At 26.3% G+C, this 20,147-nt stretch overlaps 1 protein-coding gene across 1 annotated transcript; it reads left to right on the forward strand.

Moving 5' to 3' along the window:
- Positions 1-73: 73 nt before the first annotated feature.
- LOC130671078 (uncharacterized) lies at positions 74-18,993 on the forward strand. The gene is made up of 4 exons (XM_057474769.1): positions 74-249; positions 15,046-15,205; positions 16,086-16,345; positions 18,344-18,993. The coding sequence occupies exons 2-4, from the start codon at positions 15,047-15,049 to the stop codon at positions 18,441-18,443; spliced, it is 519 nt and encodes a 172-aa protein (XP_057330752.1). The 5' UTR covers positions 74-249; position 15,046; the 3' UTR covers positions 18,444-18,993.
- The last annotated feature ends 1,154 nt before the right edge of the window (positions 18,994-20,147 follow it).

The raw sequence follows: 20,147 nt of genomic DNA on the forward strand, positions 1-20,147 counted from the left end.
GGTGTGTAGTCACCCTTGGTGGGAATAAGTGGGCGATCGGGGGGTGGTTTATCGACCAGAATACATATAAACGTGTTGAAGCTCAGTTTCCGCGGGACCAGCAACCCGTCAAAACACCTAGGCGGGATAAACGTATTATTTACATAACAACGGCCATTGTTTATTAAATATCCACTGTACATTGAATCCCATCATAAACAATTGTGTAGTGAAATATTTATAGCTGGTTCATCTTTTAGACAAAACTAAGTGAGTTTTTTAATTGATACTTCATTTTCATTTTAGACTCAAATTTTCCATCAGAGATTCTTAAAATATTCACTATTTTCATACTTTTTAATGCTGGGGTATTTTTCCATTGCTCTCTATCTCAATATACTTTGAGCTCCTATATCACGTATCACGTCTACCAGACCAATGGGTAAATTGCTCAAGGACCTTTATTCATTCACACGTCACTGATACTACGCCGGCCTGAAATACTTGACAATAACTACACATGCTTTTATATTTTTAATTATCTATTATTTTTTATCATTCAAACAACATTTGCAATCAGTATAAATTCATATTATACATGGATTTGTATCTCAAAATTTCTATAATTAAAATTACATTATTTATATCTTATAAAAAATTAGACGTCAATTTCGTTTTTTAAATTTCAAATTTGATGATAAAATTAACAGTGACCTCATAAAAAATTGCGCTTACTAAATATTTGATGATAAAAAAATAATAATTTTTGGTTTTAACCAAAAACTTCATTGGTAGTACGGTAAATTCATTGATAGGCATTAAGCAAATAAATGAAAAAATGAGTGATTTCACAACTGGAACAAAGCCAGAGCAATGTCAGTGACCACATTTGAAACAATAATAATATTAAGAGTCATTGGACTGAGCTAAATCAAAGTCACCTAATAATGTCTTGCTATTGATTTATTAAAAGGAATTTAAATATTTAAAAACGCTACTAATCAATATTTTTTAGTGAAACATATCCCGCATGAAAGTGATGTTTATTTTTATTTTATATACGAAAATATATAATTATATAAAACGGCAAAAATTTATGGATGGTTGAATATAATGTTCATATAACTTGAAAGTGTATTTTTTCTTATAACATAAACTATAAAAGAAAATATATATTTAATTATAGAGCATTGTATATTTTCAAAATATAATTTGCCGGTTATAAATTCTAATATAACGAAATATAATCGAGACATATATTTTAAAGTATAGTAACTGTTATAAAAAAAAATAATTTTCATTATACTTTTTCAACATGTCGCATTATATATTGAATAATATACTCAAGAATATATAATATAAATATTTTTTTAATCGGCAAAATGAATATTCAAGTTATCAGTTTAACCTGTATGAAAAAACAATATATGGTTAAAATATATAAAATCATATATGTTTGCAACAAAAAAATATATGATATATTATATTGTATATTATAAAATATCATATAGAGATTTTGGCCGATTTAATATAAAATTATATACAGTAGTAAATATATGTATTCCATATATGTAACATATGTTTTTTATATTAAGCTATATATACATTTACATTTACCTTATAATATATTGTATTGATATATTTCCTTTTATATTCAAAAAATATAAAATTTTTATATGAAATGAAATATATGGTAGCATATAATTTATATTATAAATGACACCATATATTTTCTTTGTTATATTTAAGCATATATTTTATTCGGTGTATGTATATGTATATGGGTATATATATTCGCATCAAATTAAGTAATTTTGATAATTTAAACTGCAATTTAAAGAGTATATTAAAATTTATATCTAATTTAATTGGAGTTGGTCATACGAATAAGAAACTTTTTTTTTCCATACACAATATAAATATATGTTTTTATATATGATCAGAATATATTTTTCGTATATGATAGAAATATATATTTTTATGTATGATAAAAATATAGTTGTCGTATATGACAAGAATATATATTTTCATATATGATAAAAATATATTTTTTGTATATGACTGATATATATATATTTTATATATGCTAAACATATACGGACTCGTATATGATGAATATTATATTTTTTAATATAAAAAAAAATATATCAGAAAATATATTTAATTTGGCCACATATATTTTCTGATATTTATCATATATTTTGACCATATATGTTATTTTCATACGGGATAATTTTCAATATATGATGTTCATATAGCTTGAATATATGCCAACATATAATATTATATACCATATTTATATATTTTGAAAATATATAAATATATAATTAAAACGGCAAAAAAATAGTTATTTTAATAAATATGACTTCTTATATAAAAAATTATATTGTAATATCAACTGTGTTATATTATCCAGTATAATTTTAGGATATAAATTTTTTTCATACGGGATAATCATTAATTTTCAAACTTTTTAATCAATTTTGTACTTTAACTGACACTAATAATTAATAACTTTTAAAATCTAGTAGCTACATGTAACTAAAACTATAACCAAGTATTTTATAATTTAAAATTCTGTTTTAGTAAATACATGTAGTCATGATACGATGATCCTAGCTTGATCCGGGTCACTGTTCTACTTTACGTTTATTCTTGTACTTAATTCACAACTCGTACCATTCTTAATCACCTTGTCATGATGGTTTAATTTTTAAAGTAAAAAAAGAGAACAGCCTTCCTGACAGACAACGTTGCATGTTCTATTAACAACTACAACTACAACTATTCTTTTTTGTTTGGCTGTTTATTTCACATGATAGTCATGGAATTTTATGGATAATTTTGTATGGAGTATGAATTGCGTAATTAAATAATACAATAAAAAATGAAAATAGAGTTAAGTTTATTTAACATATGCACGTGGATAAAAAAAAAAAATGTTTGGAGATGGTAGAGTCGCAATAACGTTGCCCTAGATTCGTTGTTGGGGCCGACGGCCGTTGTACCTCGATTATCGAATAGCCGGGTTCGCTTGCGGCAGCTCAGACCAGTCGTTGAGAGCTACAACCTCTCACTACCCCTTTCATACAACATATATATATATATATATATATATATATATATATATATATATATATATATATATATTTTCATCTTCAACTACTGTCTGCCATTTTAAAAACAAAAACTTTAACCTCAAGGGTCAAGCATGAAACTTTTCACTGATTTCGAGCTCAACGAAGATTTGTTGTTGATCTTTTTGAACTAAAAGTAATTTTTTTATACTCAATTTTAAAACCTGGAAAAATAATTCAAATCTACTGAGTTGGATTAAAATAGATCTTAATCTATTTTTTTTAATTTTGGATTTACAGTCATTTATATACATTTATTTAGATCTGATCAGGTTCATGTAGATCACTTAAGATCTTAATTTTTTTCCACTTTTTCAAAAAAACCGCGAAATATCTTTAAAATAAAAACTTTGAACTTTACCGTGGATCTAAGTAACAAAAAAATGACAGCTACGGAGATGTAGGTAGAATGCAAAATTCAGATCTAGTTAGATCTACACGCAAAAAAATGAATTATAAAAATTAGTAATTGATAACTAAAAATTTAGAATGTAGTCACAATTTAGTATCATTTCAAACAGTAATTTCGTGGTTTTATTAAATATATTATAATAATCTTAATTTAAATATTGAAATTTAAAGTTTATATGTAAATAAATCATGTTACAAGTAATAGAAATTACTGTTTGGTAGATAAAAAAATTAAATTATAATAATTTAACGTTTTAACTTCAATATTCGATGTTTGGAACATTTAAGTTTTCAGTAAAAAAGTAAAAAAACATTCAGTATGATAAATAAAATTTTCAATGTCGAACAATTGATTTTATGTACAACGGTATAATTTTTACTTTCTTAAAATTGTCAAAAAGTATATCTTAAGCGCATCAGTTTTTATAGTTTTAAACAATAAAATTTTACTTATGTTTGTAAGCTTTTAATGTATGTGAAAGAATTAACCTAAAGTATTACTGATGCGCGGCTATATCTATATGGCAAGATGACGTATTTTTATCATTTTAAACAATAAAATTTAAAGACCAAGAGTGACTATTTTTTTTTCATATCAATATATTTTAGAGAATCATTCTTATACTTTGTCGCTTTCAATATTATGTTCAAACAATAAAAATCAATTGAAAATCCGAATAAAATTCATCATTTATTTTTTTGCGTGTAAATAATTTGAACTGTCAAATCGATCGATCTCAAAATTTTATCAGATCTAGATGTTATTAGACGCAAAAATGATCAGAAATAATTTTCTACCCGAAATTTCTTATGTTGAAAACTCGAGTCAAAAAAAACAGACCGAAATTAATGAATTTTTTTTTTAATTTTAAATTTTCACGCGGGAAAATAAAATAAATCCTGCTTACAAAAATTAAATTTAATAAAAATTTATTTGAGAAAATAAAAAGGAATTTGAAATAAAAATTATTATTTATTTTTATTTTCTGTATATCTGCGATACATTTGACACTCAAATTGTTCTACTTTACGTGGAATATATCAAGTGACATAGATCTTAAATCAATAAATAACAGACATCTCAGCACATCAGCCACATGGCTGACTATATCTGTATACGATCTACTAAAATCTGGCACTCAGCTGTTCTACTTTCCGTGCATAGCTGACTTACAATGTGATAAAAAGGATGCTTTGCCAGCTTTATTTTAGTACTTATATATTAATATGTATTGTTACATTTATACTACAATTGTTTAATCATCTTTTAAATATCTAACAATTGTAATTAAAAGCTCTCATTTATTTTTGTTTTTTTCTAACGATTTGTCAAGCCCGAAATTAATGAAGCCGCGTATTTTCAAATATATAATAGAAATGGGTTATAAATATTGAAGAAATTATTCACATAATTCTCAGTATTTTATTAGAAAAATTTATCCGTTAAGAGATTAAAAAAATTTGAATGTGGGCGTGATTTCTTGATGATAGATTGAGTGAAAAATAAAATTAGATCAGAGCAAGACGGGATATTTCGCTAAAACTTTTTAAAATTATTATTCTTATTTACTTTCATTAGTTTTCTTTAATTTATATTTAACGAATCTATTAATATATAATATACAGGGTGATCCAAAATATTTTATATAGAACTTAAGTCGAATATAAAAAGTCATTTATTTTAAAATATACGAATCGGTAAATAGCATTTATAACCATCTAGACGAAATTCAAGACAAAACTCTTCTCCAATCAAGACGAAATTCGAGACTAAAATCAAGAAAAAATCCTAGACTAAATTCAAGTCTCAAACCAACACAAAATTCTAGACTAAAATTTTTTATGGATGGTTATATTAGCTATTTACCAATTTGAATCTTTCAAAAGAAATGATTTTTTACATTTGAATTAAATTCTACACAGAAAAAAAAAGTTATCTTGAGTCAAGAAAATATTTTTGAAGACAAACGTTTTCGAGAACCAAGTCAAAATTTTTTTAAGCCAAGAGAATTTGTCTTGGTTAAAAAAAATTCGTCTTGGTCGAAGATTTCTACTTTATCTGAGAAAATTTAGGTCTCCAAAAAAATTTTTTTGAATCAAGAATATTTACCTTCAGTCGAGAATTTTTTTTTTTTCTGTGTACATAAAACAATTAGATTTGAATCTAACTGCGCCACGCTGCCAAACGTATTATATATTCTTTTATGTTTTGTTCAATTTGTAAAGCTCGTTTTTGATTAGTCACTTTGAACATTTAATAACTCCCACAATATTCAAAGTTAAGAAATATTGTTCAGGAACTTTCTGCTCAGAATTATCTCCTCAATCTAAATCTCGCCGATGTAAAACTAATTTTGGATCACCCTGTATATAATTTTTAAAAAACAAATTATTTTCCGGGCCAAGATAAAAACATTAATTTTTTTTTGTCTTTTTTTGCCCTCAATAAATTTATAATCGTAATAAAATAAATAAATAATTTTTAATAGCAGAATTAAATTAAATTTTTTAAGCTGTCCCATTTTACCCTGGCTACTTCGTATTCCGCGAAAATTTGGAGTCTACGAAAATTTTATGAAACCGACGATGAAGAAATTTTTTTACAAAATTTTCGGGAAATCCCGTTGTGACCCGATCTCCCCTCCATTATTTTTCAAAGATAATCCAGTGTAAAAAATTGGGAATAAATTCAGAGTGATTTGAATTTTGTATCACCGCATCCACTTCGTTTCGGAATTTCAAGCTTAAAATAAACTCCCCTTTGAAATAAATTGTACTTCGAGAGGATTAAATAAATAAAAAATCATCCACTCCGAATTTAATCCGCGTTCACTCCTCAAATTTATTAGTGTATATTCCGCTGGGATAATAATAAAAATGATTGAAAAACAAAAAATTAGAACGAATTGAAATAATAGATTCAACTCTGGATGTCCCCATTTTCTTCTAGTTTTTACGTACTAATTAAATTTGTCAGTGTAAATCAAAATGACGTGACCTTATTCAATAAAAGATCTGACATATTGAATCTATCGTACTGCATGAGTTGCTTTAATTAATTATTGTTCGAGTATCGACAACCACATAATGACATAATTCCAGATTCTTATCGCTCATTATTTTTTTATCAAAAACCAGAAATGTAGTTCAATGAAATAAGCTTATAAACTGAAGCGGCTTTAACCCCTTTTCGTATTTTGCGATAACGTATAACATAAATCAATTGATACGGATCAAACGATATTGATAAAAAAACTATATACCTATAAGAGGATTCGTTCGGTTCAATAATTAAAGAATAACAAATTTTTTGTTTGGTTTTATTTTTAAAAAAGTCGACCAATTCCATTGTCCACAAAATTGAAGAATTCTCTTTGTTCAATTTTTATGTTATTTCAAATCTCCGGATAGAAGGTTTCCATTTTTACACTTCGTGTTCACGATAATTTTCTTATGAAAATATTTACTTCAGAAATTTTACAGTATAGTCATATAGAGACATAGAAACTGTTTTATTTTATGTCAAAACAAATCTTATCGTTATCTAACGAACGAACGTTAAAGTAAAAAATGGCGGGCTGAGCGCGATTTTGAAAACCGTCACTCAATTTAAATTTACACGCTGAAAATAAATGGTAATACTTACCATCTTAACGAAGTTACTATTCCCACCCTTACATTTCAATGATTCTCATCTAGATAGTAACTATTCTTATCCGTGATGATAATCATCACTATCTTAGGAGGCGAAATCAAAAATTTTTCAGACATAAGAAATATTACTATCTAGATGGTAACTATTACTATCGGCAATAGTAATTATTACTATACGAGAAACGAATAGTTAACATAAAAGCATGATAATAATTATCACATACAGATGGTAATAATTCCCTATTGCAAGATGGTAATAGTTAAAATTTTTTTTTTTCAGCGTGTAGTTCACGAATAATTATTTATCAATAATTATTTTTTTAGTTGTAATTTTTTTTTATAAAAATTCTAAAAAACGCATTAAACAGTTAAAGTGAGCGACTAATGGTACTGAGTGGGTATAGGGGCTTTTATTTTATAACTTTTTTCTAACATATCGTCATTGTGTTTATTTCATTCATAATAACTAAGCCTTGATTGATTACATAGAAATTATATACAGTTCGGTAAAATAAAAATAATATATAATATATATGATAAATATTGTAGTTTCAACCTTGAGAGATCTACAAAATTGATATATATATATACATAACTGAAGCTTTCAAAGCAAAAGATAAATACTTTTTTCCAGTAACTATTTTACTAACTTTTGATACGTAGTAAACGTTTTTCATTATTATTATTATTATTATTATTATTATTAATCCGTAGAAAACAAATTTAAAATTCATAAGTACTTTATTTAAAATAATAAAACTTTTGAAAGGGTTTATTAAATACAATAGAAATATATAATTTTTTTATTAAAAAAAAAAAAAAACTGTTTAATTATTGTTATGATAAACAAATAAAATAATAAAAGTAAACCACTCGAAAATATCAAAGAACATAAAAAAGAACTAAAGAAACCACAAAAGCCTTAAAATTTAATGAGTTAACTCTGACCTAATTTGATTTTTTCCCTTTGGAATAGAGTGAAAAATTGCCGGCCGGTGAAATATTAGCGACTATCGGGTAAATTGAAATACATGAGCTAAATTTTTAAATTTGTTTCAACTTTTCTTGATCATAAGATTATTTAATACCTACTAGTCGAATATCTTGAACTCTTTGTTTATAATTAAGATAAAATTTTGATTTGTACAGAAATTATCTGAGAGAGTAAATTTGAAATTTTGTGTTGACGTAATTAAAGGCAATATTTAAAATAACTTTTGAAATTAGTTTTGTAAATTATATATGACGAGTGATTGATATATTTTTTATTTTCTAAAAGAAATTACCGAGTCCTATTGTTTTAATATTTTTTTATGCGTTAAAAAATATCGTATGCTAAAGAACTAAAGAGCAGAGGTAAAGTAAAAAGTTCAAATTAAAGTTTTTTAGAAAATTTAATTATTAAGGAACATGATATTGAGTCATTATTCTATTGATGAAAGGAAATTGAACTTAAAAAATTTTTTTGAATCATAACTTTTAAACTTTTATTTTACATGAAATTTCGTAATATTATTCTTTCAGTATTTTTCCACGCAAAGAGTTTGTATAAAAATGTTCTTAAATACCTTAGAAAGTCAATATTTTATAAGAGATTTGCTTTGCCTTGCCTTGTACCTCTTATATACATTACAAAGTTAGCTCGAACAGTATACACATTTACATGTGAATGTTCGTTTGAAAAGCTACTATTACTTTTAATGATTCAAGTTGTACAATCCGAACCTATATCACAATCATTATTTATTGAAAAGTGTTATACAAAACTATGAGAATACTCTGTATTATATTCTTCCACAAATAAACGATTGTGGACGGCTTGGATTATATAACAAATAATTTAAATTGAATTTAGATAAAAATATACCTATTGATTGTCGGTGTTGTCGTTATATATTTTTGTTGGTAACTAAAATATAACTAAAAGGAAAATTACTCATATTTGATCATAGAAAATTTTTCAAATTGGCTTGGTATTTATTTTTCAACATAATCTAAAACTGATAGTATTTTTACTATTAAAATATTTTATAAATAATATGCGTCAGTTAATATTACATTGAAAAATTTATTTTTGAATAAAAGTAATAGATCTTGCAGATCTAATTCGATCAAAGTATTTTTAATTCTTATTTAGTTATGACTTTAGATCCATATTAATTTTCATACACGGAAAAAAAGTAAGCAAAAATTAGTATGAGAACGTAACTCAAAACCACACATACGATCCAACAGGTTTTACTTCTGACAAAAGTCAAAAATTACTGTTTTATAAGTAAAATTTGCAATTATAAATTAAAAAGTAGGGGGGGGGGCAAAAAGGGGTAGGGTAGGCATAACGGGGTTCCCCCAAAATTTTATATTTTAAATGGTTTTCAAACATTCCGAAATCAGTTTTGTAAATTTGATTGAGCGTTATTTTGAATTTTTTTTTGTTAAACTTCTTCAGAAATCAATTGTCAGTTGAAAAATATTAATGACTTTTGTTTTATGATAAAAACTTAAAATTTTTTTTTTCTTCTTTTGTATCCAATGATCATGTAAAATATAATTTTTCTTTATGTAAATTACTTTAAAAAAAATTCAACTTAATCAAATTCGTTTAAAATCCTAAAATTTTTTTTTTTTACCTTTTTTAGGGGGTACCCCATTTTGCCCGCAAAAATGAAAATTTTTTTTTTTTACGGTAACTGAAAATTTTTTCTATTTACTTTGAATTTCATACAAACAAAAAAGATTTAGTGTATTTGAGACCTCAAAAACTTGGAATTTCCTTAAGTATCCCCCTTTTGCCCCTCTCTTCTCTATACTAATCGTTTATATCTTTTATTTGGAATAGTAATTTTTCACTTATGCCAAAAGTGAAAGATATTAGATCCATTAAAGATTTCGGGTGTCTTTCCAAATAGTATTTGTAACTAAATTTTGAGATCTGTTTTTTCGTATATACATAGTGGAAGAGCAGGAAAAACGGGGCCGCTAAGGAAATAATCAATTTTTGAACATATGAATTCGGGATTCTCTATATTTTGACGTACATTTTAAATCTCTAAAAATAAATTTTTGAAATTCACTGCAAATCAATGAATAGTCACTAGTGTTAAACGCAATGAGTTTTTATCTATTTCAACGAAATCTGTCATAGTTTTACAGAAAATTCAATAAAAAAATTTATTTTTAGCATGACGGAATATCCCAAAAAAAAGATTGAAGTTTTTTTTTTTGGTTTTAACTACTGGACAAAACAAACTTTTCATACGGGTATTTGTTCGATATGTATATATTTTTCATAAAAACAAAATATTCAAACGATATATCATATTCATTTCATATAAAATATATATACAGAATGACAATCCGCAAAATCACTAGCTAGAGGCCGATGTTTATTATTCTTTCGGAGTACAAATGTACTGGCCCTAGTCTATAAAAAGCACTGTGGCATGCACTTTAATATATATATAAAAAAAAAAAGCTTTATTTTTTTCCGACCTACTCTTGTATTTTAAATAAGCCACAAAAAATTACTTTTTTTTAATCTTCATCTAAAAAATTTTTAATATTCACCAAAATGTTAATTCACATGCCAGAATTATTTCTAATATCAAATTTTTAATCATTATTTTCTATTTCTATATTCATACAATGTCGCAAATTAAGAATAATTACTCCAATTAATTAAAAGTTTCATTACTTGGAGAGCATAATTGTTGAAAAAAATCATTTCCAAAAAAAATACTTAAAAATTTATGTCAAATTTCTAATTATAGTTTTACAAAATGCAAGTCAGTAAAAAGTTATGTCTAAATACTTATTTTTTTGAAAGTGGTTTAGATAGAAAATGTTTATGTCCTTTCAGAATCGAGAGTGGGTGGTTTCTATAGTGGACTTTCATAGCATTAGTAACATGATATGTTATGTCTAAAGTACAAGTCAAATGTATAAACCTTGTAAACACACTAAAAGCTTCCGTTTACGTTGCAAAGTAAACATTAATTGCAAAAAAAAAATCAAAAGTCCGAGATTAACTTTTTACGAATTTTAAAAAATTCACAGAAAAAATGTTTAATTTAAGACTTGTAGACATTTGACTTTTACGTGAATTATGTAGTTTTTTTTTTAACATTTTCAAAATTTATTTTGGAAGTATTTTCACTTCGAAAAAGCTCAACTACAATGTAAAAAATTAATGGAGTGAACGCGGAGTGGATGACTGTTTATTTATAGTTAATCCTCTCAGAGTGGAAACTCTGAATCGAAGCGAATGCAGACTGAAATAAAATCCAGATCACCCCGAAATCACTCAGGTGAAAAAACAAACCCCCTGTTTACTCCCTAAGCAGATTGATTTTTTTTATCTCTGGAACTCCGAGTGACGGAGTGAATTCTGATTGATTTCCCGATTTCTTACAGTGCATCGTTAATTTTGAGCTTCATATGAGCAAATTTAAACTTTGTTTTAAGGAATAAAAATTTTTGGAAAACGATTAGCGGAATATTTGATTAACTTCTGGAAAAAATACAAATTTGTTGATATAAAAACAAAAATCAAGTTTTCGTTTATGAATTTATTAAAAATTTGAAAAAAAATTTTACGTTATCTTAAATTGGAAAATTTTTAATGGAAAAAATTTTAGTATTTTTTGGAATAAATTATTTTTTGAGAAATTAGAATATCACTTTTAGAAATAAAACTTGACTATTTAAATTATTAAATATTATTATAAAGAAAATAAGTAATCTATGATACTGAAGTTAGCCGACGTCTAATAATTTTTGGATCTTTTTTTAAACAATAAATTATAAAAAAAAAAACATTTAAAAAAATTGCACCTGTAATTTTTAAAATTTTCTACATGTGCATATTTTTATTTTTTTGTAATTGATGTATTGAAAAAAAAAATCCAAAAATTTTTAGTTGTCTGCTAACTTCAGGATCATAAGTGATCTATATTATTAGGAGAATAAGGAAAATTTTGTTCCCGTCATGTCTATATGATAGAATTATTTAATATTATTGAAATTGGTGTCATTAGATAGGTCTTGACTTGAATTTGTGCCTTTTCATACTTCAAACTCTTTTTAATTGCCAAGTATTGAGATAAATAGATTGATCTATATCATTCGAATTACATTTAAATTACGCGAGAAAAAAGACGATCGTATTTATTTTCTTTAAATAAATTAATACTTTAATTATTCTGTCACTAAATATGACTGAATGTCACTGAATATATAGCTATATTATTTATATCGCGTTATTTATTCCAAAATGACAGATTTTTATACTCCCTTTTGGTTTTAGGAAGCTTCTCAAAGCCAAAGAAGTGTGCATAGAAAAAAAAAAGATTCATTGACATAAAAAATCTTTACTCGCCTAAAGAAAATTTTTACTTACCCCAATAAATTTTTTGCATTGTGAATTGAAAACAAAAATTTATTTAGAACTAGAAAAAATTACTCGGTGCAAGGAATTATTTCTTGACCAAAAAAATCTTTTCTCGCTCCAAGACAATTTTTGTATTTAATTGATAATGCATAAAATTTCTTGGTGCAGATTAAAATTTTTTGCGGCAAGAAATCCTTTTTTTTCCGCGTATTATAAATTTAGTAGTGATATTTGGGCAGTCACGTAGTGACTGTAGGTTGCTCGTTTTTTTTAAATGATAAAATTAACTATCAGTTCAAAAAATATTAAAATATTATTAAAAAATATATTTTAATGTTTTATTAAAAAATAAATAGAATGAATGTATGAAGAAACTAAATTGTATTAAACTTTTTTTTCCTCTGACGCTTGAATTATTTCATTTACCGGCTCACGCCATCTTGTTGAATGTTTCACGTTAAATTTAATCTATATTTCGAAAAGAACTTTCAGCGAGCTTCCATAAGAAGTTGTTTTTTTTATCAAAAGTTTTATCATAATTATCAAGATGATGTCAGTTCTCAAGTGATTAAAATATATTTCTTTTGGAAATTAATCCAAACTTTCATTATAAGTTTTGATTTTAAATTTTATAAAAATCTTAAAATCTTCAATAAAAATATATACACACATATACATATATATAATAATAATGGTAATAAAAGTACCAAAAAATTCCTACTCCCACGTGGCTTACTCGTACCACGTATCGTAATGTTTCCACACCTACGATCTCGAGCTTGCGTGGTCTGATTACGTCATGGTATACATATAAGCTGGAATTTATCTTGACTCCTCAGCACTTTGACATCATATCGTAGTAAAACGAAATACTGTGATTCTCGTAAGAAGTATTATCTTTCTAAGAAGCTTTAGTTATAAAAGTTTGTCCATTATTTTCTGTTTAAACTTTAAATAATCGAGTCATAAAAATAAATAATTTATGTCATGTACTATGAATCATCAAAAAAATTATATGAATTATTCATATATATCTAAAAAGTTATGAATATTGCAAATAAAGATAACCATTGCAAAGCTAAAAGTACTTCTGAGAATACAGAGAAAATTTAAAAACTGTCAGCGTAATATAATAAAATTTTATTATTTTCGTCTATCCATATAAATTTGAGTCATAAAAATTTTATCTTCACCGAATTAATTTGTTTTCCAAGAAATTAAACACACTACGTTACTAGAACATCGATTTAATATTCAGAGCTTACTTAGAACACGTCAGACCCGACTTGGTTATCAAAATAGATCGGATATTTGTTAAAATTTATCATATACGGAGAAATTATTCTAGATTAAAATGCTATGGTGTCATAGTAAAACCGGATCATGTTGGCTACCAGCGAAAATTGAAATATAGACATAGAACAATTACTGTAGCCATAATTTCACTATAATTCACCGTACGATGGACGGTGTGGCTCAATAAGTTATAGATCAAATTGAACGAAATATAGTATAGTGCCGGATAGCTCAACTGGTAGAGCACTCGTCGCGATACCGAATCGGTCTGGGTTCGATTCCCAGTTCGGGCTATCTATATTTTTCTCAATTTATCTATAAATTGTCTTATTGAGAGGTTTTGCATGTTTAGGGTTTCACTATATTTAGATGGTCACTATGGTCAAAATTTACTGTGACACCATAGTGAATTCGATCTTCTAGTTTAAAAAGTGAATTTGATTTGGATTTGAATTTGAATTCGACTCAGTTGGCTAGGCATGCACGGAAAAAATAAATAGTACTGGTTACAGTTCTGCGCAGTAATCGACGAAAAGTATAAAGAAAAATACATTTAAATATGACTGATTCATATAAGATCAGGAGTAAATTATAGCTTAACACGTACTATTACTTTTTAAACAGTAACCAGTGCTCTGCTACACAGTACATGAAACATATGATTTTTTATGGTTTTTTCTTTTTAAGTAAAAAGAACACGTACCGCAGGACGATCAAAGTTCATTTTTCGATACAATCGCGTTTTTTTTTTAATATCTCATAAAATATGCAGATTAAAGGAAAAAATCATAGGAACAATTTTGTAGGAAATTAAATTCTTGACAAAAAAGGTCATGTTCATTTTTTTTATAAAATGTGTTTTTACGAAGATATTTTAAAAAAACTTCTTTTTGATCTGAATTGAGCGTTTTAAAGATTACAAATTTTGAAAATAACATTTTTCTAAGTATATAGAAACTACAACAAGCATTAATGATTAATATGTTACGAGTTACGAAGTTGTCTGTTAAAAATATTGCGTTACTGATTCCAAAAGAAGTTATATTTTTATACGTCCTTCTGGTTTTAGAAAGCTCTCTTAAACCAAAAAAGTGTATAAAAAAATAAGTCCTCTTAAAATTAGTAATGAGATATATTGAATTTTTCATTTTTTACTTTATTATAAAAAAAAATTTATAGAATGATTACAGCGTTACCAGTGCCTTCAGTGAAGGTCTTCCACAAAACATATTACCATGAAAAAGCACGAACAAGTCAACCAGGAAGTCCTCTCACAGATAGCGAAGCAGTCGTAGCCTTAACAGAAAAAGAAGAACCAGAATATTTTTTCTGTGGAAAGGTATGTTTATAAAAGACATCCTTTAATAAAATTTGATATCACGTGATCATGTAAACAAAATTAGCTTCATTGAAAAACGGTAGTACTGGGAAAACGAATGAAACATGAGCAAATTGACGTCATTTTAACTGCGTGGGCGGCTTGTATTTGCTTGTTCATTGAATGCATTTACGTTAACACTTTCAATTATTTGTAAGTCTGAAAATACTCAATTCACTGGCATCCGATACAAATTCTTTGAATTCTGTAATTTTATTATTAAATTAAAAAATTCCGATAAGTCGTCTATTATATAAACAACAATTTCCCTCAATCTCAATTAGTATTAAAAATTATATTTTCACAACCTAAATTTTTCCGTATTTTCTTTGACTATAGAAGCACACAAAAATCAAAATCGGCCCTCAAATTTTTTTTTTTAAATTTATGGAGGCATTCCAAGATCATGGCGCGATTTGGGACGAAAAATTTTCAAGTCTAAAGCAATCAAATTTTTTTTTTGACAACTTCATTTTTCCCCACATATTAGAACTGAGTCATATTGGCATCGAATTTTAAAATGGAGACAAAAAAAACTAAAAGTAGTGACAATAATTTTACCATCGATATTTAGTGGGTCCATTTTGCCCCTTGCACATTTAAATTCTTGTCTACTCATAATTCCAAAGCACGAAATATGAACATGATCAATAAGTGGGTGTTAATTAATGAAAAAAATAAAAATGCAGTAACATAAAAGAAATATGTATGCATATTCACAATTCAATGCCCAACTCATCACATATTTATGTTATATGTAGATACATAGCAAACAAGTAAATGAATGCAGGCAAACATGTAAGTGTATAATACATTAAACATGAACATATAACATTTTCAGATAAACGCTCTACACGTCGTAGTAGGTTCCATTCTCTTTGGAGTTGTTGTTCTCATTGTCGGACTAGTACAGCTAGCACCAGGTGCAGAAGCTGCGCAATATTCAACAGCACTTATTGGAGTTGGCTGTACCCTCCTGTCCCTCGGTGCTCTTCTGGCACAGTTGAGAGCTCTCTGGTTAAGAAGACAGAAAGCTGCCCAGAAAGATGGTACTCATCAGCGAAGTGTTACGAGTATAGACATGCTCTTAGCACAACATAGGTATTATGCTTTCATAAAATGTTATTCTCTTTATATTTAAATCCTGTCACTATATAAAAGCCGCTAACCGGATTTTCATTTAACTTAATTTTACCGTGTACATTAAAAATTTTTTTTAATACCAGACGAAAACATTATTATTATTTAATGACAAAAAAAAAGTTTTAACTATGTGCTTGTATAAATAATTATAATTATCGAGACCTTGTTTTTATCAACCTTTCGTTACTCGCGTTGTGAGCGTGACGACGCTTCTAAGACAATAATTAAAATGTTAATTAAAAAATATACCCTACATTATAAGTTAATATGCCATAAATTATATTTTCAAAGTATTGACTATGGCGACGTGCCTTTATAATTAATTGATATAAATTAATTATAGAAAAAAGGATTTAGTAATTATTCGAGTAAGCTCTAGCTAATTTAATACTACTCTTTTTCTGGTATTTTTTTGGTGGAGGTTAATTTAATTAGGAGCAAAATAAACTTAAGGTACACAGAAAAAAAGGATTTCTTGGCGCAAGAAAAATTTTGCATTAAAAAATGAAAACAAAATATTTCTCAAGACTAGAAATAATTTATTGGCTCAAGAAAATTTTTTCTTACCTCAAAAAATTCTTTGTCACCCCAAGAAAATTTTCGTTTTCAATTTATAATGCAAAAAATTTCTTAGGTCAAGTAAAAATTTTCTTGGAGCGAGAAAAAATTTTTCGCGCCAAGACATACTTTTTTACTGTGTATTTTACTGGAAAAAATTCAAAAATTACGGTGTGAATGTCAATTTTTTAACCCGAAATAAAGAGACTGATATTATAGGAGAGACTGGGGCATAGCAGACCGCCTTAAAAATTCAATTTTAAAATCCAAAAATTTTTTTTTAATTATCAACAAATGATTTTTAGAGAAATATCATGCAGATATATTTTTAAACAAGTTTACAAAACTATTTTTTATTATTTTTGAAGGAAGAGGGGGGCGTGTTCTTCCTGATTAAACAAAACGATTTACTTCTAATGATGAATGTATATATAGTATTAAAATTGAATCGCTTTGAATTGTTTTGAATCATTTTTTGTAATCAAAGTTGTAAGAATTTTTTTTAATTATAGCTAAATTATGATAAATTTGTTCGAAAAAAATCAAAATAAATTGTACCTGATGCTGAAAAGCCACAAAAAATAATTACAGTCGTACTCCATTAACTTGGACATTTAGTCTAAAGGAGTGGAAATTTCTTGGAATTTCCGAGTTAACGAATGCCCTTTCTCCCTTAAAAAGTAAACTATGGCGCATGCGCTCTTACATCATATGAATAATGCGTATATAAATGTACACAGACGCAAACAAAAGTATCACATTGGGTGGGAGACAGCGTAGCTCGTAGTGGGGATCAAGATTCAGGGGTAGTTCCGAGATAACAGAATCCAAATTAATAGAGTTCGAATGTATTCTAATATATGAATACTGAAAAAAATTAAATTACAGAAATTTGAATTCAGAAGTGAATACTTATAAAAAAAAAAAAAACATATTTTTTATAAATTTTATAGTAATTCAATAAAAATCAGCAGAAATGGCTAAAATTTGGTGGAAATTTCGTCTCACAGTAAAATTTTGACAAAAAACTATACCTCAAAAGAAGAATAATTTAAATTTAAATCTGATTTAATCAATAGCAAAATATAAAGACGGGAGGATTTAAAAATTTACAAACTCGACCATATTTCGAGCCACGTTGCCAAGTTTACTCAGTTCCTATTCAGCTGACAACAAAAATATCCACATTATATTGCGAGAAATGGCAACGTTGCCTTTCTCTTGACTCGAACACCATTTTGTTCACGCGATAGAAATTGTCGAGCAAACTACAATGCGAGTAATGAAAGGTTGAATATATTTTAAGTGATTTAACTTGTATACTTATACAAGATAATCAAAGGTTTTGTTTAACGTGCGATGGATAAAAATGTTATTTATATAAAAACTTTTATTCAGGGACTTTACGGTTCTCACGCCAGATGAATTGGAAGACCTTGTAGGTAAACCAACACCAGTTTTAGAGAACAAGGTTCGTAAAAACGGTAATAATACCTAGGCTCAGCCGGCCTCGAAGAGGATGTCCTTATCATCATGTCCAACAACATCCTCATCATTTTCTTCAGCAACTTCACATGCAACAAACTTTTCAATAATTCATACTCATCCTTATGATTCTCGTGAACAAAGTTTCGTTTGAAAATAAATTTTTAATAATATTTAATAATTTAAATTATTAATTCATTCTTTAATTGTTTAATCAGTTCTTTGGATAACTACAATACGGTAATTTTTGGCTGTAAATTAACTATAGAATTTATTATTATAATAATAATAATAAATAATGATAATAATAATAAGAAAAAAAAAATAAAAATCAAGTGGCATTAATAGACTGCCATGATTTTGTAAAATTTTCAAAATATGGCATCTTTTGAATCTTAAATAATTTGAAAAAAAAAATACAATAAATATTAAATCAAATTTTTAACTAATATTAGGATTATTTAAATAAATTTTTAATAATATTGATATTTACCATTAATGTGAAATGGTATTTTAATTAAAAATTGATTATTAAACCTTGCAATTGATAATCTTTTATTAAATAAAATATTTAAGGCTGCGTTAATTATTTTGATTAAAAATGAAATTCAATAATAATAACTTTTGAATTATTATAAATATATATATAGTGATTTGAGATTAATGAGTAAAAACAAATACAATAAAAATAAAAAAAATTAATTGATATTTAAACTGTCCTTCAAGGACGACAAATATGTTCAATTTTGGCATCAATGTGTTCCAATTATAGTCACTTCAAAAATTTCATTTTTTATGATAATTAAAAAAATAATAAGTCTGACCCTATGTTCACTTAGTTACGTTCAATCTCTAATAACACTACAGCCATCCTTGAAGAACAACGGTTTTTAAACAAAAGAAAAGTAAAAGGTAATTATTTTAATTATGAATAGCACAAAAAAAAAAAATAAGTGGAAGATAAATAGCGAAGGGAATAAAAATATAGATTTTTTTTTAAACACTTCTTTGAAAACGTCACTCATTCCATCATTTTTTGCGCAATTTTTTGTATTCGTTTAAAAATTATTATCTGTATTTTTACCTTTAAAGAATTTATTTTATAACTTTAATTTATTTATTATATTTTTATATAAGATGTATTAGTTTGAAAAAAAAAAATTGGGATAAAAATAAGAAAAATAAAAATAGTTTAATTTTTAAGAAAAAAAAAAAAGCCTTTTTAAAAAATAAACTTTAGTGTAATAAATTTACCAGCATATTCATAATATTGATTAGTTAAGTATTTAAATCTCATTTTGAACATATTTTATCAATTAATTGTTGATTAAATAAATTATGTAATTATTTGCAAATGCACTTACTGATGCGCTAATAATTTAATTTAATTTTTAAAATACTATGCACGGAGATTAAATTATTGAAACAGTTTATATAATGTCTAAAAAATCAATATGGGAATATACCCAAATTTCGTATGGATTTAGATAAATTCCTATAGAATCCTACGGATGCTCACATGAATTTCATAGATTTCTTTCTGAGTTCATCGACATAAGATGTACCTGAAAATCGAAACGTTTTTCGTGGAACGAAAATGAAAAGTAAAAAATCTACTGGATCCAGATTTTGGAAATCTTTCGCATAAATGCTAGTACCCTAGTAACATATGTTTGGGCAAGACCTCTATCTGCTAGTGTCTTTTTCTACGTATGTG

This window comes from Microplitis mediator, chromosome 7 (assembly GCF_029852145.1).
Source record: "Microplitis mediator isolate UGA2020A chromosome 7, iyMicMedi2.1, whole genome shotgun sequence".
Lineage (NCBI taxonomy): Eukaryota > Metazoa > Arthropoda > Insecta > Hymenoptera > Braconidae > Microplitis > Microplitis mediator.

Bases quoted from the DNA above. Each gene is read 5' to 3' on its own strand.
- LOC130671078 (XM_057474769.1), top strand. From the start codon at position 15,047: ATGATTACAGCGTTACCAGTGCCTTCAGTGAAGGTCTTCCACAAAACA. The intron at 15,206-16,085 runs GTATGTTTATAA...TAACATTTTCAG, and splicing joins AATATTTTTTCTGTGGAAAG to ATAAACGCTCTACACGTCGT. The intron at 16,346-18,343 runs GTATTATGCTTT...ACTTTTATTCAG, and splicing joins ATGCTCTTAGCACAACATAG to GGACTTTACGGTTCTCACGC.